This window comes from Mercenaria mercenaria, chromosome 11 (genome assembly GCF_021730395.1).
Source record: "Mercenaria mercenaria strain notata chromosome 11, MADL_Memer_1, whole genome shotgun sequence".
NCBI lineage: Eukaryota > Metazoa > Mollusca > Bivalvia > Venerida > Veneridae > Mercenaria > Mercenaria mercenaria.
Genome location: NC_069371.1, coordinates 70,283,303 through 70,306,720, shown reverse-complemented (window position 1 = coordinate 70,306,720; position 23,418 = coordinate 70,283,303). Strand labels below are relative to the sequence as shown.

At 35.2% G+C, this 23,418-nt stretch overlaps 1 protein-coding gene across 1 annotated transcript in view; it reads right to left on the bottom strand.

Moving 5' to 3' along the window:
• Positions 1–2,433: 2,433 nt before the first annotated feature.
• Positions 2,434–23,418, bottom strand: part of LOC123531960 (uncharacterized) — a 142,294-nt gene continuing 121,309 nt past the window's right edge. Inside the window, exons 14-15 of the mRNA XM_045313280.2 lie at positions 13,221–13,419; positions 2,434–4,602 (exon numbers count right to left, since the gene is read on the bottom strand). Of these exons, the coding sequence (XP_045169215.2) occupies positions 4,138–4,602; positions 13,221–13,419 (664 nt within the window). The 3' untranslated portion in view covers positions 2,434–4,137. The remainder of the gene's footprint in view (positions 4,603–13,220; positions 13,420–23,418) is intronic.

The window sequence follows — 23,418 nt, the reverse complement described above, 5'->3', positions numbered from 1 at the left end:
ATCCTTGCGTGTATCAGTGCTATACACTGGGCACGTTAAAGAACTAGGCTGTCTATTCGCAACGAGCTAGGCTAAGTTAGCCGGACAAGCCTGTATCTGATTTCTGATCTCTCTGTCGTGGGGGCTTTGTCTCACTCTGTCCTTCTGGTCAGATCGCTCTGTGTCTGTACTAGTCGAGGATGAATTATGCGCCCTGTGTGGCTGCATTTGAACTATGTAAAGCGCTTTTGAACGTGAAATTGATCATGAAAAGGTCGCTATATAAATCTGGTATAATAATAATAATAATAATAATAATAATAATAATAATAAAATCAAACATAGCTGGCGGGGTCTTAAAATAAGGAAAATCGTTCAAACTTCACACTATAAGTTTTAGTGTAAGATTTTAATTTACCATGTTAACTTTCTTTATCCAAATTAATTTAAATAACGAATCTGCACTGTTCTAAATGTTGTTTGTCTATTATTTTTCAGGGATTAAAACGCGACGTGTACGCTTACTGTGAGTCAAACACAATAATACAATAATTCAGAGCGTCAATGCCGTCGCGCAAAATAGGTAAGCACATATTAATGCTAGGTTTGTAATAAGTTTTCAATGAGATTTTAACGAGTCTCTGTCTTTTCAACTTATTTAAAAGCTGGGGTCCAACAGCGCCTACTTACGAGAACATATCTCGAAGTCTGTTTGCGCATACCCGAAATCGGCAAAAACAAAGTTTGTTTTTTTGAAAGAATAGTATTATTTATTTTATTTGCATTCTGACGTCAACGTCATGTAAAACCGTCATTATGGCGTGTAAATGGGTGATGAATCGTTTTCGGATCGATTAAAATATTGATGCCATTGTGGATGAGAATGCAATACAATTAATACTTAAAAGGTTATGGAAAACATTAAAAATGAAATTACAAAGATAAAATTTAAAAAAGGTATATAATACGAAGGTCAATATACATCTAGACACAACTGCACATCTAGTTTCATACTGGACCCCGGATAAGCCCTCGAGCAATTATGCCATTAGGCGTGCCTTTATGGCAGAAATTCACAATCAAGCTACACATTAACCTCTTCGTGAACAATGAACAGTCACATATGAAAAACGTGAAATAGATATATTTATAGGTTATTAGCTTTGTATCGGGAAATATGCACGAGTTCTTCAGCGGAAATATTGCGCGACTTTAGGAGCGCAATATTCCTCCGCTGAAGAACGAGTGCATATTTCCCGATGCAAAGATAATAACCTTTTTATTACATACGCATCTACATGTATAAATATTATGTAAATATCATAAATATGTTCAATAGCCTGAATAGGATTGACAATACTGAACTAAATAGAAAAAAATAGTGCAACAGCACACACTGAATTACGTCACGCACCCGATATGAAATTCAGGCGTCAGTGTATGGAAAAATATTGACGTTTTCGGTACCAGTGTAACTTAACGGAGAATAAAAACGAGTATGTAATAAGATATTATATTAGCAGCTATATTTGTTAATTTTAGTCCCTTTAGACCCTTATCAGCCCTGCAAGAAAATGTAACAAAGGTTGTACTAGGTTACATAGGGATTGATTGAATTTCGAGTAATATACCGGTTAGATGTCGATAAATGTCTTGGTTTTTTACCTTCTGTTGGAATGACGTTTCTGATGCTGTTGCACTCCTGAACATCGAAAAATATTTCATTTGATTACCTGTTTGTTGTTGTTTTTTATTTCGAGATATATTACCTTTTTTATCATGTCAAATAACATTGCAAAATTCAACTTTATTTGTACAGGAACGGTTTTTCGGGGGTGATGTTAAACTGCAAAGTTAGAAAACACTATTGTTTACCTTGAATTTTCTCTGAAAGGAAGTTGCACTCTCTTATTTAAAAAGTTTTTGAGTACTTTAAAGCATTACTTGACAGTATATTGTCTTAATGAGCACTTTTAAAATGTTGAGGTGTCAGGGTTTGGTGATTAGTATATAACATTGTCATGTGAGTTGTTGAGTCACGATTTGAAAACGACCTTTTGCCTAAACATGTCTCGGTTCTAGGTCACCAAGTAGAAAATAAGAAAGAAACAATCATATTCTTAATCTTCGCACGAATATCTGGTAAGCATAACGATCCACTTTTTTAAAAAAAAATCACCCAAACATTTCTGCACAATTAACAAAATGGTCTTCATACACAGCTACAAAATTGTATTTCTAATGAAATATATGGCAAAGAGCTAGCTTGTTCTTCATTTTTACTACAAACTGTCTACCGAAGACAATTTCATGTGAATATTTAATCATTTTAACAATGCGTTTTAAGAACAATATATATAGATGTCGTTATGATATAGAAAGTCATTGAGGAACAGTGTATGGTACACGTAACTTTGAAACGTATGATCTTGATAAAAGATTTTAGATTAAGACTTAAGACAAAAGTTGTATTGTTTTAATGTGAAAATTAAAATCACAACCAGGTTCCGTTCTAAACATGGATATTTTAACACACTTAATTACAAAAGCTATTAATCAAACAAAGCTTTTATATGTATTTCTAAAGGTTGTGAGCTGTTAAGTTTAATCAGGTAACTAAATGTGAAAATGTAAAAAAAGTTTTGTTATTTAGTATTACTAAATGTTCCCGCTAAACAAAAGAGTTAAACATTTCAAGCATTTAACAATGTAAAAATGATAAACAATAATATTTAATTCACTCTACTTATAAGATGCATAGATTTCATGCTTATGAAATCCATAATGGACATAGAACACATTAACAGTCTTAATGTTATTTCACCAGCATTTCGGTCAGATTTGTTCTTGTTTTAATCTATATTATTACTGTGTGATCCACTAAAGGCAATGTTGGTTCACTGTCTACAGACTCCTCCATAAAAGCTGCTCTAAAGACCTCAAAGTTCTCGTTCTGGAAAAGTACGCTAACAACCGAGACATGACACACAGACTCGTGTCTTGTGCACTGATATAATGATGGACGTAACTAATTAGGCCATATATCCTTCCCAAATTTCATCGAATATATATTTTGAATTATTTACAAATGTGCATATCTGTACGTAAAAAGTTGTAGTTAAATACAATCAGTTTTTTTTTTCTTTAAAAAACAGCTGTAGCAAGTGTGAAATTTAGATCCAGTTTTTTATTTCATCTAAACAATATATATACACCATATAGCCGAACTGGTAGACCCAACTCATTAATCGACACAAAAACCTTTACTTAACTCAGAATCTAAACATCCGTCGTGTTAACTAGTACAGCCCCTCTGAATGTAGCCTCTTTTGAGTTTTGGAATAGAATTTGACGCAGATGTGTCTTGCGTGTAACATGAGCATTCTGTGGACCCCTCAGTATCTAAATAGAATATTATGTTACTGCCTCGATTTGTATTGAATTGTATACAAGCCTTATTAATTTAATAACCATATTATTTTAGTTATTTGGAATGCTAAGGTATGCGCCTGTCTGTCTTAAAGCACACCTACGCAATACATTATGTGTTATTTAGTTATTTGAATGGAACTATATTATCTCATCAGTAAATGGTACTGCCTTCTATCTTATTAACCTACTATACATATACAGTAGACATATAAATTGGATTTTATGGATATTTCAGTTATTTACACTACTGAAAAAACGGAATCATACATGTTCAATATATAGCAAAAGATCAATTGTAAACTACGACTGTAGTTTAAAGAATCTAAGATTTTCGCCAACTTTTGCCAACTTTTCCGGTTGCTAGACACTCATTTAATCTATTGAAAAAGGAAAACTGTTCAGTGTACGAATGTGTTACAACAAAAGTAAAGTTGATACAGATAGAATTATCCCATTTTTACCTCATTTGATAACACGAACCTTAAATAGTCTATTTCTTTGACTTGAGCAAAGACATGTTTTATAAATACACTATAATGCTCTGACTGATTTTGTACTGACTGATTTTGTATACTGAAAACCTTAAAGGATTTGCTTTTATATAAGTTTCTATCTGTAGTTACGTGGACAAAAATGTGTTAGTTTTTACACAAAATAGCATGATGCAACTGCTCGTCTTAGTAGAGTATCAGTTAATAGAAATTTGTCTCACGTCACTAAGGAATGTTATGTATGGGTACATCTTTTATCAAACAATGAACAAATAAAGCATCTTGTCGTCCTTGCACGTTTTCTTTCTCTCTTTTCTTTTTCAATTTGCTGCATTAGGTCGTCGGTGATCTTATTCATTACTTCAGCCATTTTGTGATGCAGTTGCTTTTCTAGGATGGATTGTGTAATTCCAATGACAATACCAATCTTATAATTCATGTCGTCCAATGTTTCTTGAAGTTTTTCTACCTGATTGCTGAGTTCGGCAGTTTTACTGACCATGGTTGTTCTGTTTACCTCGAATTTTCCTTCGGCTCCTTCTCTAGAAACGTTGACATTTTCTGACAGTTTCCTCAAACCTTGTTCTACATTTTGAAGCATTGCCCAGGGATCATCGTTCAAAATCGTAGAACCATTCATATCCTCTATTCTTCTGTCCATTTTGATTCTACATTCGTAACATTTCTTCCTTTGCTTTACCTATAAGTAACACCAAATGTTTATTCTTGAATTCATGTAATGTGTCATACTACAATATTTATGATTATCAATTTCGAAGTCGGGTTACACTTTGAAATACTTTTTAACAGAATCTTATTGTATCTTACTAAACAAACAAATTAATGAAATATTGCCATGCAATACAAAGTCCCCTACTGGAAGACACTTATTTTCCTCTACTGCAGTATAACATAATGATCTGTCAATAATGGTATAACATATACAATATGTTATAACACAGCGCTTGGATTAAAATATGCATATACAAACATCTACAGTTGTTGATTGTTTCATAACATCTATAGGCTATATACCAATAAAAGAAATTGTTCTTTGTGTCATATAAAATTCAGCTACTTCAGACCAATTTCGTTACAGTTTCTAGATTTTCACTCCGTCGTAGACCTATTTCCCACAAGATATCCATACATTTGCTTCAAGAAAACGAAAAGAAAAAGGGGTGTTGAATAGTAAGCAGTGAAATGCAAGTCAACTGAAGTCAGGTACCCTCATATTGCCGCATTTCAGAAAGCGGTCCGCACAATAAACACCCTACTTTCGTTTTCAAGTAAACAACTCGAAAACATGCGAGTATTACCATGAAACGTGTCCTATTTTATGTTAATTCATCCCACGAGTGAAATAATGCACATTTGGCCCCCGATTTACGCGCAAATGCGCGAAAAATGGAAAAATTAGGATCTATTTATTAGGGACTTCTTTCTACACCACGGAAGCACATTTTGGACCGAATTACTGCATTATAACCTATAAATATGAAAAAGTATTTTATTTCAATTTTAATGTCATTTCTTTTTGAAATTGGTAGGAAAATATGAGAAAAAATGTAGGAAATCATCATATCAAAGGGAAGTAATTCTGATGAAAATACACCAACATTTTTAATTGGGTCCATATGACACATGAGCTTATATAAAAATATTTTACAGAATTTTGACTTTTAGGTGTGACCATGACCTTTTTACTAGGGATTTGGGTATTGCGCATGACACATTGTCTCATTATGGTGAACATTTTTGTCAAGTAATACTAAAATCACTTTATTGATGACAGAGTTATGGGGCAGAAAGGAAAAAAAATCCTATTGACTTTTGACCTCTAACAATGACCTTGACCTTTGAGTTAGGGATAAGGGGTTGCGTAAGACAAGTTGTCTCATTATAGAAAACATCTGTGCTAAGTCAAATAAATCCCTTCATAGATGACAGAGTTATTGTTCATAGAGGAAAAAAAACCTATCGAACTTTGACCACCAAGTGTGATCTTGACCTTTGAGTTAGGGGTCTATGTGTTGAGCATTACACATTATCTTATCATGTGGTATATTTGTGCCAAGTAATATCAAAATCCCTTTGTGGATTGTTGAGTTACAGACCGGACAGGAAAAAAGCTATTTTGGCCTTTGACTTCCAAGAGTGACCTTGATCTTTCAGTAAATGGTTCGGGTTTCGCACATGACACGTTGTCTCATCAAGTTGTCCCAACTAATATTCAAATTCTGTTTTGCAATGACAAAGTTAGAGACTGGACGGGGAAAAATATTGACTTTTGACCAAGTGTGACCCTGAACTTCAAACTAGGGTTCTGAGTGTCGTGTTATCATGGGGAACATTTATGCCGAGTAATATTGTAAACCCTTGATGGATGACAGAGTTCTAGACCTGACACGAAACAGACCTTGTTCCATAAGAGTAATGGAACGGATACGAAATTGCGGACGGACGGACAGATGAAATGACGAACGGACGGAAACGCGCAATCTTATAGTCCCCAAAACAGGTTTTTAAAAGTTAGGAGACTAATAAATGCTAGTTTTAAATCTAGAAATGTAAAACAGTATGTGTCATCTGACTTACGGAAATATGCTCTTGATAATTCACGTTTTGTAACGTTCCTAATTACAGTGTATTATATTTCACGATTAGGAATTTTTACCAAGGACTATTTTGATCTTGATATTGGTCTAATATTGTTCTAATGACATAGGCATAAGAGATTTGGGGACAGGGGACCTGGACTCCCAACGATGAGAGTTGCAGCACATGCTTTGGTCCAACAACTTGTGACCCCCAAAACTGATTTTTTCTCAGAAATAACAATAGTAAGTGGAAAAAGCCAATCTGAGTGCGCATTTAGATGGATGTCTAAGAATCTGAAGCGACATCTATTGTCAATAAGGGAAAGAACGTTTTATCTTAATATTTCTGATTGGCTTCCTATTGCATCCCCTGCCAAAACTTGTAGTAACTTTATAATTACATTTTACATATATTTTCTCATAATCATGTTCTTGTATCCTGGGATCCGGTATATTTGTAAGGAATTTAGTTCATGTTTTGTCTTTATTTTCTCATTACACAATGCAACTGGTTCAACATTTGCATATATACTTAAATTTCCGTTATGATCTCACACAAATCAGCTGTGACATTTTAACATTTACCCTGCTAAATGTCTAAAATGGACTTGTCCACCATTCAATTTGGGCAGATCCAAATATTATTCAAAGGGGTGTTCACTGAAAATTTATTGACTGTATAGCGAACAGTGCAGACCACGATCAGCATGATGGCCGTCATAAAAGATCAATTTCTTCATCAGTAATTTCATCAGCGGCATGTGACCGTGCTGCAGGCGGTGCCCCTATTTTCAACTGGTTTTCTGTCTGTGTTGTATTTTGTGTTGCGTATGTTGTCTTGTTTGTTGTTAGCGTTTTTTCCTCCTTCTCCTCACTCCCCCTATCGCCCCATCCTTTCTCCTTGCAATTGCGCTACCTTGTTTTGGCATCCCCTTCCTCTTTACTATGAGTAACTTTTCGTACCCCACTTTATTTTGGCTGTCGGAATCCTAAGGCGGTATACGATTGTTTTTTCTGCTATATGTGTGCGTTTGTGTGCTTGTTTGTCCTGGGCGGTGCCGGACAGTGTTGTTGTATCTTACTTGTCTGTTCATCTATGTTAGTTAGTTTGGTGTGGCTGTGTGTGTTTATCTTTGGTACATGAATGTCTGTGCTGTTCTTGTTTACGTTGTAGTGTAACTGTGATTAAGGAGCGTAGTATTCCCTTTGTATATTCATCCTTGTTCTACTTTTCCCTTCAACCTCCTCCTCCCCTTTCTACCCCTTACCCCTCCCAACCCCTCCCCCCCCCCGCCCCTCTATCTATATTTTGCATAAAATTTAAATGTACTTGTTGGATTTTTGAAGCAACCCTTCTTTAATATTTTTCCGTTACAGCTTGTTTTAGTTGTGGGCCTACTTTGCCAATGCGTGGCTCTAAGGCTGTGTTTTTAGTGTTCTGTGCTTCCGAGAAATCTACCCTTACCTAATATCTTTTATTACCATGACCTTGCTTTTTAAAGTCTTTTTGTTTACTCTGTGATAAGACTTATGCCATAAATTGTAACACTTTAAATATCGTTCGAAGCTACTCAGCATACTTCTCAATGTTACAGGTTCGTACTCCTGCCCATTCGTTTTGGCGTACGTCGATAAAAAAATCTGAGAGATGTGTATGCAGGAATCTGGTGAATTGACTATGCTCATTCTGGAGTGCAAGGTAATTTTCAAGGAGTTTTTGATTACTTGAAGTTTCTGTTCTAGTTGATGAGTTTTCATTTTTTTTCTAAGAGGTACTGGTGAATTTCAACAGATCTTACAAAGCGATTGGCCTCAAAACAAAGCCAAAAAAAAGGAGAAAAATTACAGTTTTCGAACTCAAAATGTACAAAAAAAATTTAAAAAAAATACTTTTTAAGGCAAATATTAACTGACACGTTTTTAACTTGCGCTAGGAACAGAGGTAGCAGCAAATGTTTAACTTTTTAATAGCAATTGTTTAACTTTTGTACCTGAAACATGGTTTTTCAGTGAGGTTATGAGTAACATAATGATGTTCTAGCGAAGGACTCAGTATATAAACTTTTGTACTATTTATTCATTTTGTTAACAATAATAAAGAGTCAGTTTCAGATGATGATAACACTGTTGACCGCCTTGTCTGCTAGAACTAAAACATACCTTGAATCTAATTTTTTAGATGTCTTAAAGTAAACACTAAGGCTTAAGGAAAAGAAAGTAAATATTTATTTTATAAACTCTTATACAAATATCGACTATGCTAAAATATTACGCCCTTTAAGTCCTTCTTTAGCGTCGGAAAAAGAGCGAAATCACATGGTGCGAGATCGGGTGAGTAAGGCGCATGCTGCAAAACCTCAGCCTCAAGTTGGATTGACAGTGTCGTCTGCACTTCGGCTGACGCATGTGCGGGGGCATTGTCTTGATGGAAGATCAGTCCGCCATCATATCCGTCCGGTCGCTTCCATTGGAGTGCACGTGTAAGGTATCGTCGAATCGCCTGAAAATTTAACGATAAAAGAATAAGGAACTCAACTCCTAATAAAACATAATTCATATCTATTGAATTTACATTGTGTAAAATGGTTAAAATATTTCAATTTAACAAAAACATCGTTATCTATATTAACTAATTATATTTTATACAAACCTTTGAATAATATGTGGCTGTAATTGTCTGTCCGCTTGGGATCTCATGACACAGGAATGGGCCGTCAGACGAAGAAGATAACAAACATGTGTTTTCCCACTGATTCGCTACACATTGATTTCTTCAGTGGCGGTGACCCTGTCAACTTCCACTGGCTCGATAGCTGTTTTGTCTCCGGGTAAAAGTGAAACAGCTATACCTCGTCTGTAGTTACAATCCGTCCCAAGAAGGACTCGCCCTTATGGTAAGAGCTGGACAGAAACTTCCAGGGTGCCTCAACCCTACGAGTGATCTCAATGTCGTTCAGGAGTCGTGGCCCCCATCGCGAACTTACACGTGTTATGTTTAGGTCCTGGGTAAAAATTCACTGAACCGGCCGTACCCTAAGTCTGTTTCCTTTGAAATGTCGTTCAATGTTGACCGCCTGTCTCCTTCTATTATCGCCTTAACAGCCGTAACGTCGCACTTTCGTGCCTTTACTATTGGTCACACGCTTCTATCATCGTCCGAAACTGTTTTCCTTCCCTAAATCTCGTATGCCATTTCTAAACAAGTGATCTTGCTACATGAGTTTTCCTGATCCCGCCGCCAGCATTTTGATTGTTTCCGATGGCTCTTCTGTAGATTCACACAAAACTGTATATTCATCCGCAGTTTCATCTTGTCTTCAGGCGTAATGTTTCGCTCTAGCGTTTGTTTGGTGTTAGCGCAATGTTCAATACAAACACGTAATGCGAGCGTGAAAGTTTGAATTGAAATGACGTACTTACGCTAAAATTACGTCTTATTGTGCAAACGACGTTTTCACGCGTAAAACTACGGTAATTAGTGTTATTTTAACATAGAAACATAACAATAATATTTTTGAACTGCGGTATTTGGCGTTTACTTTTGTCGCCATAGCACCTATATCAGACGCATGCACTGGGAATTGCAGTTTCGCGACGGCACCATTTAACACAAAAATTGCCGTTTGATTCCGCAATCTAACCAAGACAAGCATCAAAATAATGTCTGGGAGAATTCTGTATTATCATCCTTTAAAGAATAAATTACGAATACGCTTGTCTTTCATAACATAAAATTAAGAGTGATGACCTGACTTACACCTCAATAGGAAATTTTTATTCGTGAAACATATTTTAACAAAATGTCTTGTTTGGATAGACTGAGAGCTAATATGCTGTGTGTAATTTTGAACATGATAGGCTATAGTATAAAAATGATTTGTCTGAACTTGAGCTCTCGCTAAAGACGATTAATACCAGAGACGCCGCTTTCATGAAAACTTGTGATCATGCAATTTGACCAATGTGACCTTGGACTACTGACCCAGGCTGGACAGTCTGAATCTCTTTCTGGAGGTATGGGATTGATACTTGCTTTATGAAAATCAATCTTGTTTTTTTTTTAGAAACTGAACAGATAAAGATGTGAGACGAAAAAGCATGGAAGTCTGCAACAGACATACTGACTTAAGATTTGCACTCAATATTACCATTTTGTCATATTCAAAATAGGAAATATTCCAATTTACGAATTTTTAGAGATACCCTCCGAGGCTTTTTGTACGAGGGCTGTTCAAAAGAAACGTAGAATTTTGCTGTCAAATGTCGCATATTGTGTAAATAACAATGTGAAGTATATAGTTGTAATTCACAATCTTTCTTTAGTTTGGTCATGCATTCTTATACAATTTTTGCTGATAGGCGAAGCGCGTCGAACGTTTTTATTAGCATAGCTACGCATAACGCTTTTTGATCTGTCGTGATTTGAATTCGATCGCTATTGTCCGCACTAATAGTATACTTGTTTGCCCAAAAATGCGTCAAAGTGCAGCAACACATCATAGCGACATGCACCTAGGGTATGGCGTCATTCCGACGTGGGAGGCGGAAGAAAATAACGTTTGAACTATGTAAGTATTACTGTTTATAATGCATATAATGTCAACATTGACTCACACAGATAATAAGACAGTTGCTTAGTTATGGCGAAATTTGGCAAACAGCAACTGAAATTCATAAACTAATGAATCAGACGCCACAACAATGTTCAGTCATCTGTGTTTTTATCTTTAAGCGGTACAATCGTTTCTCAAATGGTCTAGAATAGCTTAAAGGCAGCAAAGGTGGAGGGAGAAAACAGAAAATCTGCGAATGGAAGTTAACGCCAATGTATGACGCCGTAAAATAAGACCAAGTACTCACGTTGAGTACCCCGTTCGAGATGCGTGGTATAGTGTTCATAATTTTTAGTATTCTAACCAAACAACTTATTATGACTTAAGTATTGGTCATGAAAATTTATAAAAGAAATTAAAATAATATGAATTAATTCAAAAATTTTAATTATTATTATCAATGCAAACTTAATGAAAGCATAACAATGAAGGCACGACTTCGTTAACATCAGAGAAATATGATCGCCATGCGCCGGATCCATGTAAGTTTTAAGTGACTGTTTTATCGGAGGCATAACTCCTGATTGCATGGTCATAATCAGGTCAAATTTGCAATGTAGTTAGTAAAAAGATTGCAAATCTTGATGATATATTTCTTGTTTTGCTTCATTGCAGTATATAAAGGCTAGAGAAAAAGTTTATGTTATTTTTGATACACTTCGTATATACTATACCTTAAGTACAACGGAAACGGTGATTGAATTTACAATCGATTTAAATTCTGCTTGATGTTTGGCCAACATAGAAACGGAATGTATTTAAAATATTATTGGCTCTACTGGTTGAATGGCTACCGGATCAATTTGTGAAATAGGTAAGCCAATATAAAAGTGTAGTTCTCTGACATTGCAAAATATAAGAAGGCTATTGGATATCAAACTAGAGGTGTCACAGGAATGACGAATTATACCCCCACAATACGGCCTTGTCACATAAGTAAGCCAATGTCAAAGTCGAACTTGTTCTATATTTGATGATGTTACACCTCTGTATCAAAAATAATTTAAATCTGTCAACCCTGCAAACAAATCTACTGTTCTGGGTCAATGTGACCTTGACCTTTGACCTACTGACCTCAAAATCAATAGGGGTCATGGTCATGACCAACCTCCCTATTAAGTTTCATGATCCTAGGCCCAAGCTTTCTAAAGTTATTGTCCGGAAACGGTTTAAATGTTCCGGGTCACTTTGACCTTGTCATTTGACCTACTAAACTTAAAATCAATAGGGGTTATCTGCTAGTCATGCCCAATCTTCATATCAAATTTCATTTTCCTTACACCAAGCATTCTCAAGTTACCGTCCAGAAACCATTTAACTGTTCTGGGTCACTGTAACCTTGACCTTTAATCTACTGACGTCAAATTCACTAGAGGTCATCTGCTGGTCATGACCAGCCTCCCTATCAACTTTCATGATCCTAGGCTTAAGCGTTCTCAAGTTATCATCCGGAAACTGTTTAACTGTGCCTTGTCCTTGTGACATTGACCTTTGACCTTCTGACCTCAAAGTCGAACTTGACTTGTCTTTTATGATGTTACACCTGTGTACCAAAATTTATGATCCTAACCCAAGCACTTTTAAATTTTCATCCTGAAACCGTTCCGGGTCATTGTGACCTGGTCCTTCGACCAACTGACCTCAAAGTCAAATTTGACCCGTATTTTATGATATTACACTTATGTACCAAAAATTATTAAAATCTTTCAAGCCTTTCATGGGTCATTGTCCGGAAACCATGAAAACCAACGGACGGACGGATCGACCGACAGACCGACCGACCAACCAACAAGCTCACTCCTATATACCCCCCAAACTTCGTTTGTAGGGGTATAAAAATGTATATATAATGAGACTATTTTGGCGTTTTTCATGTAAAATCTTCATTTTGATAGAACCTTGGAACCAGGAATATTACGCACTAAAAATATATTTGCGAAATATGCTGCCTTGGTGACTTACCTGTCTTCTTTAAAACGACATTGACAGCAACTCCGCCATACATATGGTTTCTAACTCATAAAACTTGTTATGTAGATATTCAACAACGAAAGAAACAACATTGCATGATTGATTAAAGTCTAGATGGAAAACCAAGTACTTACATTAGCGCATGGTAAACAAGGTATTGGCGTTTGTTCTCGTTCCATACGAGCAATTATTTTCGCTCTTCGAAGATAGAACCCCTTTATGGAGGAATTTTCGATTCTTTGACATGTATTTATCAACTGTGCAATCAGTATGTTGAGCAAAACAACAACCATAAAGAACATGAACAGCATCATGATGATTGCTCCAGTTGGGCTGAAATTAGAATGCATACGAATTGGTGAATTAAGTCCAAATTTAATTTATTGTTACGTATATGTCATTTCCCTTTAGGCTTTACTTTATTGACGAGTCATTGTCTATTGACCTAGTTTTGAGACATCATTTAAATAAGTTCCTTCCTAATATTCTATGGTGTTTCACATTAAATAGGGAGCTGTCTTGGGACATGGGAGAACCTTCAGTCATAGATATAACTGAAAACTTTCCTGTAATTCTTAATAACATAATATTACCAGTTTGGATATTTGACATTTGATAGAATTACATTAACATTGTGGACTTTGAAGAGATGAATTATTATCTTTGGACTTATTTGAATACAGTTTTGATTTGTGAATATTATTAAATCATTACTCATTGGATTTAAATTCAACCAGGACAGGATTTGGACTATTTTTGCACTTTTGATTGGATTTTACGGCTATTTGACGGTTAGAAGGCATTTGAATTGTTACTTTCGTGAATAAAATTTTGTTATTGTAAATAGTTGCTGGTTTGTTTTTCTGTTACTTTTACTTACTGTAATAAGAATTGTTACCCTTTGACGTAACAGAAATTGGGGGCTCGTCCGGGATCAACCATTGATTGTTACACTTTTGAATAAATATTCTGAGACATCTTAGCTAAATTGTACAGATAACTTTGTATGGAATAAACTTCTTAATTTTGTTTTGTGGTACAGTACGCATATCAGCAGCTATCATAATGTCGTTTGATTTTGATAAGTTTGTTGCTGAGCCATCCCAAGAGATGTTTTAGTTAGCTAAGAAATTTGATTTACTACTACTTGCCAAACATTATAACATTTCTGAAGTAAAGTCATCAATGATCAAACAAGAAATTAGGATTATGATTGTTCAATATTTTATGAATGAAGACATTATTTTTATTCATCTGATGAGTAATTTATTGTAGAAACTCATTCTGATTTAAAACTAAGAGAAATGCAATTTAAGTTGGAATTCCAAAAATGAGAAAGGGAGAGAAAAATACGGTTAGGAGAGAAAAAAAATGAAAAAGAGAGGAAGAGAAAAAGGGAAGTAATAATTCTAATACAGGAAGAGCTCAAAAATCAAATTTTAGATGTAATAAACCAGCTGAAAAACCCTACTGCATACTTGCAGCTATTGCAAGATACCTGGACACATTACCTCTGGACACATTATCTCTGAATGTTTCTCTCTAACATCAGATTTAGTTACTGGCCCTATGACTGTGGGTATTAGGCCTGACTTACCACTTAATTAAAGGTGACCATTTATTGTTAGGATATGACCTAGCTGGAGATAAGGTATTGGTAAATCCACTTGTAACTGACACACCTTCTTTGGATCAAAATCCTGATCCAGTTGATCAGGAAATTCCTGACCTTTACTCTTCTTGTGCAGTTACCCGTTCTGTGGCTAAGAAACCATTGAGGATGATCTTGTGTCAGACATTGATTTTTCTGATACTTTTATCAATGAAACATTCAAAACTGAGACATATAGTTCTGTATCTTCAAATATGGTTTGTTCAACTAACAGACTCTGACAACTCCTCTGATCTTTCTCTTTCATTGACCTATGTCATAACTCGCAGTCAAAGTCACAGCTTATTCGAAACAAAAGAATAATCCTGAAATTTCATTAATATTTAAAAAAGCTTTTAGTGAAGAAGAAGCTTCACATGTTTGCTATTTCATGTTTCTGCTGATGATGAATGAACAGTTAATTACTAGGTTGTGGTCCCAAAATTTTATCGAAATTCTTACCCTGGCTGACGAAACGCCCATGTCAGGTCATTAGGGTGTAAATAAAACATGCCACAAAATCTTAAATAATTTTTACTGGCATATTTTAAAATCTGATGTGTCCCAATTTTGTAGGTCTTGTCACACTTGTCAAATGGTAGGCAAACCTAATCAGAAAATACCCAAGGCGCATCTTCAGCCAATACCGGCATTTGATGAACCTGTCAGTGGAATTATAACGGACTGTGTTGGTCCCTTGCCGAAAACCAGATCAGGGAACCAGTATCTTTTGACATTTCTGTAAAAAAAATTAATGTCAAATCCATTGTTATTTATAGGGCCTTAACTATATTTTTCCAATTTGTTCGTCTCCCTTAATTTGTACAATATGACCAAGGTTCTGTTTTTATGTCTAACATATTTCAATGACTATTCTATAACTTAGGCTTAAAACAGTACAAATCTTTAGCCTATCACCCAGAAAGTCAATGTGCCTTTGAAAGATTTCATCAAACATTGAAAAATATGATTACAACATGTTGCTTTAATAAAGAGAATAACTGGGATGAAGATATTCATTTATTGCTACTTGCTGTCAGAGATGAATCTTTTTGCTTCAGTTCATTTCAATTAGTGCTTGGTCACACTGTCCGTGGACCGTTAAAATTACTTGAAGTTAAATTTCTTTCAGAAGATAAAACTTAAAATTTGTTACAATATGTTTTTTATTTCATAAATAAATTGACAAAAGCTTGTGAATTAGCACGTTCAAATTTACAATCTGATTAAAGCAAAATGAAATCACGATATTATAAGTGTGCTGAAGAAGGAAGTTTTAAACCAGGTGATAGAGTTTTGGCACTTTTACATATCCCTGGAAAACCATTACAAGCTAGATATCACGGTCCTTAAACTGTTGAAAAGAAGTCAAGTGATCTTAATTATATTATAAACACTCATGTGAGGCACGAGCAAAAACAGCTATGTCATATAAATATGTTAAAAGAATACATTATAGTATTAGCTCTGTCCAATAACCTGTTAGTGTTATTTTACCTGTTAGTGAGGAAATTTAACATGCAACTGAATGTGATATTGAACATGATAACAGCACTGCCTATGGTCAAATAAAAACTTCAGAATTTAGACATTCTACAACACCTAGATGAAAAACTTTTTCATTTGGAACCTCAACAAAGAGAACGGCTGAAACAAGTAATCCAGATGTGCCAACTAGATCTGATTAAACTTTTCATGACATTGAACTTACAGAGTCTACTCCAATCAAACAACATCCATACAGAATAAACCCGGCTACAAAACAGAAATATTTCAAAGAAGAAATAAAATATTTGTTGTACAATGATTTCATTGAAACAAGCAACAGTAACTGGAGATCTCAATTAAGGCATCGCCATAGTCACAACACAGTATCAGTTCATAATTTCAGGCCGAGTATTTTCTCTTGAAAACTGCACTAAAGCCTTAACAGTTGGTCACATTATCATAACCATAGTAGCATATGATGATTTATAGTACCTACGCCGCTTGATAAATGTTTGAGTATCGTTTAGACCGAAAGTTTACCCCAAAATATTGAAATTTAAGCGCAGTCAAACTCCATTATAACACATATTACAAAGACAAAATTTAGTTCTTGTTAAAGTACAATATGTATACTACAAACTCGTACGGATTTTTGGTCGAAATTGTTTCTGGTTATTGCATTAGACAACCCCATGTAAATTTAATTTAAAATGTTGTTTGTACATGCATTACTGACCACAGCTAGCTAAGTAATCCAGTACACATCAATGGTTCAATGCAACACTACGCTAACTATATTGATTTATATAGGGAGATAACATAGTTTTTCACTGAACAGTCGACCTATAATATCACCTGTTTATGTACATGTAAATAATATGTGAACAGATAAAAAAAAATAGATAAATTGATGGTGTTTGGATTTTTTTGTACTTTATGCGGATTTAACCTTATGCGGGGTGCTCTTATCTGTATATACGGTGATTTTCACTTTTAAATTATATGTTTTGCTTTTGACTTTATATGCGATACGTTAAACTACATATGCTGTGTTTTTAACTTTAAATGATATGCTTTCTACTGTTTACGTGGTACTTGCAACTGTATATGGATTGATTTTACATTTTCATGCGGTGGTTTCAGCTGCACATACTGTGATTTTAGCTTTATATGTGGTGCGTTCTAATGTGTATGCGGTGCTTTTAACGGTATATGCGGTTGTTTCACCTTTCGTTGGTCCTCTTTTCATTATGTGTAGTGGTTCGACTTTCATATTCGGTACTTTTAACTTTATTTGCGGTGATTTCAAGTGTATATGCGGTGCAAATTTCATTATGGTGAAACAACATTATGAGATCAAGTTTATCACGAAAATTAACGAGCATCGCCGATAACATTTGACATAGGATTTTATACAATGTCATTGTTATTTATAAACATGTGTCATCATTTAACATTTAGTTAAATGTCGTAATATTCCGATCTCATAATGTAGTTTTCACATAATGTTATTTGCACCGCAATTAAAGTTGAAAGCACCGGATATAAATATATAGGTACAGTATACACAATTAAACGAATCGTATATACAGTTGAAAGCACCACAAATACAATAAAATGCACCATATATAAAGTTTAAATCACCGCATGTAAATTTAAAAGAAATGCAAATACAGTTGCAGGTACCTCATATACTGATAGAAGTTGAAAACACCGCACATAAGGTAATTCCGATACAAAGTTATAATATATACAATTGAATGCACCGCATATACAGTAGAAAGAACCGCATATAAAGTTAAAAAGACCCAAATGCATATAGAATCACCGCATATACTATTAAAAGCACCATATAGACAGTTGAAACAATCATATATGTAGTTAAAATCACCGCAAATACAGATGGAAGCATCGTATATAAACACTGTATATATGGGTAGAAGCAGTTCATATACCGGTATATGTACATCATAACTTGCTACATCAACATCAGAAGACAGCTAGGGCGTGGCATAAAAAAACACGTAGATTTTAATTATGTTCTGTACGCGACTATATCATCAGCTATATTGAACACACTTTCTAATCCATCGAGCACTTTGCGTATTTACGACTGAAATATCTGGGGTGCTGAAGATACACCGAAAATCAAAAGCTTGTATCGTCTCAATCCTACATGCGTTGCAAACGTTGTCAAATTATCTAGACACCGATGCCAGCTCTTGCTGGTAAAATGCTTGTGTCATATCGACTATTGAGTACATGGCTGATCCATTCAAGCTGTGAAAAATATTTCGGTTGAGGTGCAATGACACCCAAGGTGTTGGACACTCAACCTTTTCGGTAACATCAATGCATTTAATTTTTTCCCAACTCCGATTCGACGTTTTCTCTTATATGAAACGGAATACGGCATGATGTGTGTGCAACAGATGTTTCACTTTTATCAACGTAAAATTTGATTTGTCTACACTTTCCTAACCCTTGAACATTTCCTTAAATTCATCACATACTTTTGTGTATTGGTCTTCGTGCAAGGAATTTATGACTGGAATAATTCCAAGATCAACAGCTGTTCCATAGCTAATGAGTGAGTGACTCATTGTTTTTATCAACTATATGAAAGTCCGCAACGACAATTTTTGTATCAGTTTCAATTGTTAAGGTTTACGTTGCTTTCAATGGTAACGGTTTAGTTTGTCCAAATGCAAACGCTCTTGTTTTAGATTTCCGTATATAGTCCTCGATTTATTTCAATGCTGTTAGCGTTTCATACAATTATGTGGCAAAATTTTTGATCAAACTAGACGAAGAAAAAGATGCTGTAAATACGGGTAATATGAACCAGATCTAAATATCGCGGTACTAACTTGGTCACATCAAACAGGAACTTCTGTAAGTCGGCCATTTAGCTCAGTCGGTAGAGCACTTTCCCGTAATCAGCGCCTAGCCAGTGTTCAAGCTGTAAGGTAACCGGACATCTAGTTAAAATAATCCGACGATCAGATATTTTTTATATTTATGACGGACAATCGAACCTTCAAAACCTCGAAGGACCAAAATAATGGAGGGTAAATCACTGAACACCGTCATGTAAAGTTACTGGTTTTATCGCAACGTTAATCATGTACAGTGCAGACACAGGTTTAAATCACACAAAAAAATCGTAATTTTGGAAATTATTTTAATTTCTACAAAAATCAATGAGGAATTGAACATGTAAGTTTTGTTTGAATTTGTCTTATATTCGCAAACAAATCAGCATTTAAATCCAAATCGGCAGTGATTTCCACCATTTTGACCTTTCCTGTATTTAACGCGACTGGAGATATTGCCCATAAGAAACATAACTCAACTCGATGTCCGTACGGTTTTAAAAATCGTACGAGTCTACCAATTTTAGAAACCTTACGGTCTCTGTAGAATCGTTGCGTCTGGTCACAAAACCTATGGGCCCCGTCCGATAATTAGAAAATGCAATCGTAGCATATCCGTTCGGATATCGCAGATAAGTCGTGCGGAGCTTGCAATGAGCCCGGCCGTACCTCGTACGGTGCTCGTTGGCTCGTACGGCGCTCTTACGGTGTCTCGCTGCCTGCAGCCTGAAAGGAAGTGACTTTTAAAGCAGTTTTTATTACAGTTCAAATGATAAGATACTCACTAAAGAAAATAAACAGGAATTCAAAAAAAAATAAGGTAAGTTCTAGTTACTGCTGGTTATGTGGCATCAAAAATATCTCTCAAAATTATTCTCAAGTACCTACATACAACTCATTCTGTTTTACTGGCTAAAATGATGCTGTTTTCTAAAATAAGTCTAAACAACGTATCAAGATTTTTCACCCGAACGTGCATAGCTGCCATAAGGTAACTCACAGAATTCTTATGGTGTAACCGCCAACAGTCGAAAGTTGAATAATAATATTTTCATTAATGAAGCGATTTCGTATTGGCCTAGTTATTTGTCCTCGGGCAGTCGTGTCCAAGCAGTCAGGGGCGCTGCTTCGCAAAATCAGTGTATAGGTACATACTTCCTAGGGAGAGCGGGGCCATAGCCTCTGAGGTTACAGAAAGTTCGCATAGCATTATGTTTCCAAATTTATTTATAAAGTAAATACTTCTTTTTCAGTTATTGTAAGAAAGTTTGATTGCACTTAAGAGCTGCCACAGCTTAAGCTAGAAAAGAACCTTTCAACGACTTCACGTGAGTTATGAATTTTGCTAGAAAGGGTATCATAAAGTCTCTTTCTGGTCAATCTGTAAGAACCGGTTGAAAATACTTATATTATATAATTATTCATATAACTAGAGCTGCTTTTGAGAAAAGCGCATGTCTCCCACAGCTGCCTAATCATCTAAATAGCAAGTCAGTATTTATATACTGTTTACTCAATACAAATATACCTTTGAAAAGTAAAAAGGCTGATTTTGGGTAATTCAAGGGTTATAATTATGAAACGCCTCGGGCAATTTGGCTAGTTAATGAACTTGGCCTTTGAGTTATAGTCAAAAACATTTGGTTAAACTTTGGTGAAGATCAAATGAGAAACTTTTAGCGCGGACAAGAGTAAAAAGGCCGATTTTTGGTAATTCAAGGGCCATTATTCCAAAGTGCTCGTCCAATTTGGAAAGTTATCGAACTTGACCGAGGACTTATGGTCAAACACATTTTGTCCAAGTTTGGTGATGATCGGATGAGAAATGTTTGACTAAAAGGGCGGAAAAGAGTAAAAAGGTCGTTTTTTCTGTAATTCAAGGGCCAGAACTCCAAAATGCCTGGACCGATTTGGCTCGTTATCGAACTTGGCTAAGGTCTTATGGTCAAACTCATTTTGTTCAAGTTTTATGAAGGTCGGATGAGAAATGTTCGACTTAGAGTGCGGACAAGAGAAAAAAGGCCGATTTTCGGTAATTTAAGGGCCATAACTCCAATATGGAGCGATTTGGCTAGTTATCGAACTTAGCCGAGGTCTTATGGTCAAACACATTTTGTTTAAGTTTGGTGAAGATCTGATGAGAAATGTTTGACTTAGAGTGCGGAAAAGATTTGTGACAGACAGACAGACAGACAGACTGACAGACACACAGACACACAGACTGGAGTAAATTAATATGTCTCCCACACCACTGTATGGTGGGAGACATAATTATCATTTTAGGTCATCAGATTGTTTCAAATACATTCCAACAGAAAATACCCAATAATTTGATAACCACTTACATGAAAGAAAGTGAACAAATTGAAAAGTTACTTAACTACAGACAGACAGACAGATTGACAGACACACAGACACACATACCGGAGTAAATCAATATGTCTCCCACACCACTGTGTGGTGTGTGACATAATTATCATTTTTAGTCATCAGATTGTTTCAAATACATTTCAACAGAAAATACCCAATAATTTGATAACCAATTACATGAAAGAAAATGAACAAATTGAAAAGTTACTTAACTATCATGAAATTTAACACCAATTTATTGAGCTGTAAATTCATTTTTCAGAGAAATAAATGCATATAAAACTTGGTAACTCTTTTCGTTTTCAGCAACCTGTGTGCTATGTTGTTGGCCAAATAAAGATATTGTTGCAATCAGTGTATCCTTATTAAAATGTAAGATTTTTCTGAAAATATTTTGAATTATTTTACATGCATTTTAAGGAGGCTTATTGTGCTTCAAATCTAGGTTATTATTTTTCTGATTGCCATCGCATCCAAAAAAAAAAAAAAAAATCTTCTCCGCAGAAACTGCCTGCCTGATTTTGAAATAATTTCATACAAATGTTTCTTGGGTGACCCTTTACAAAAATTTCTTCAGATATTTGTTATGTAAACGCAAGGGGGCAGGACTAATTATGTTGAACACTTTGAAACTCTTCTTCTCTTATTTCTGAAGCAACTTGCTGTATTTCAAAATATTTCCACAGCAATGTTCCACATCTACCAAAATCTTTCAGATAATTCTGTTTCCTTCAAACACCTGGCCACCACGGGGTAGGGCTAGTTTTTGCTATATGGCTGTATGAAAAATATAAAATCTTGTCAGAAACCACTGGCTTGATTTTGAAATAATTTTACAATGATGTTCCTTGGGATATCCTTTACTGAATTCCTTCAGATCATTCTTTTTTTTTTTCATAACAGAACATGACCAGCAGGTGCAGGGCTACTTTTCTTTTGGAACGGGGCTAGTTTTCTATCTGGTTATTTGTTAACTTTGAAAATCTTTCCTCTAAAACTACTGGCCGAATTTCAAAATAATTTCAAGCAATGTTCCATAAGTGACCTTCTACGAACATCCTGCCGTTAAAATCCTGGCTGCCTGGGAGTGGTGTTGGTTTTGATGCAGTTTCACTTTATCTCTGTTATTATTGCATGGGATTCAAACTTTAAGTAGTTGTTCCACATCATCACCCACATCATATGACATAATGTCCATAAATCTGGCACCAATATATCACGTATGCCCCTTTTTAGTTAAGATCTGAGATTAAAGTTTTACCGTATTTGCACTATCTTCAAGAACAAAATTACCACTTCCTGATTCATCTCATTTTTTTTTTCTGCATATTTTTTTACATCTACTGAATGATGTACACGTCCAGTGTAAAGTGGTGCAGAATGTAAAACATGTAACTTTTTTTGAATATTTATTGTTCTATTTCCTTCCGCAATTAACTATTTTTAATTAAACAAATACTAAAAATGATAATGTGCGCTTCAATTTATGTTTTTTACTTTTTATTGATCGCGATCATTTTGAATAGGACAAGTATATACGTGCTGGGGAAAATATTTCATGATGGACCTGTGAATTCTTTACTTTTGGGTGAAACAGGTCTCATAAGCGTAAATACGACTAGCTTCTACTGATTATAAAACATACCGTACGATTTGTTGTGAATTAACTGTTGTTGTACTTTTAGTAGTTCAACCGCCACCATTGTTTAAGAGCAACATTTAAAAAACACGTTTTTTTTTCATCCTCAAGTAATAAGTAAGTAGACTCGCCCACGATTTACATTCGGAACATTTTCACGCGTTTCGGGCTTTATCGTATGTTTAACATGGGATTTTTGAACCGTCCAAAGATGTTGGAAATGTTTGTCTAATTGTTAATTTTTTTTTAATTAAAATGTTACTGCTTTCATTTTCTACCACTTTTTTCCACCCTTGCCTGAAAAAACC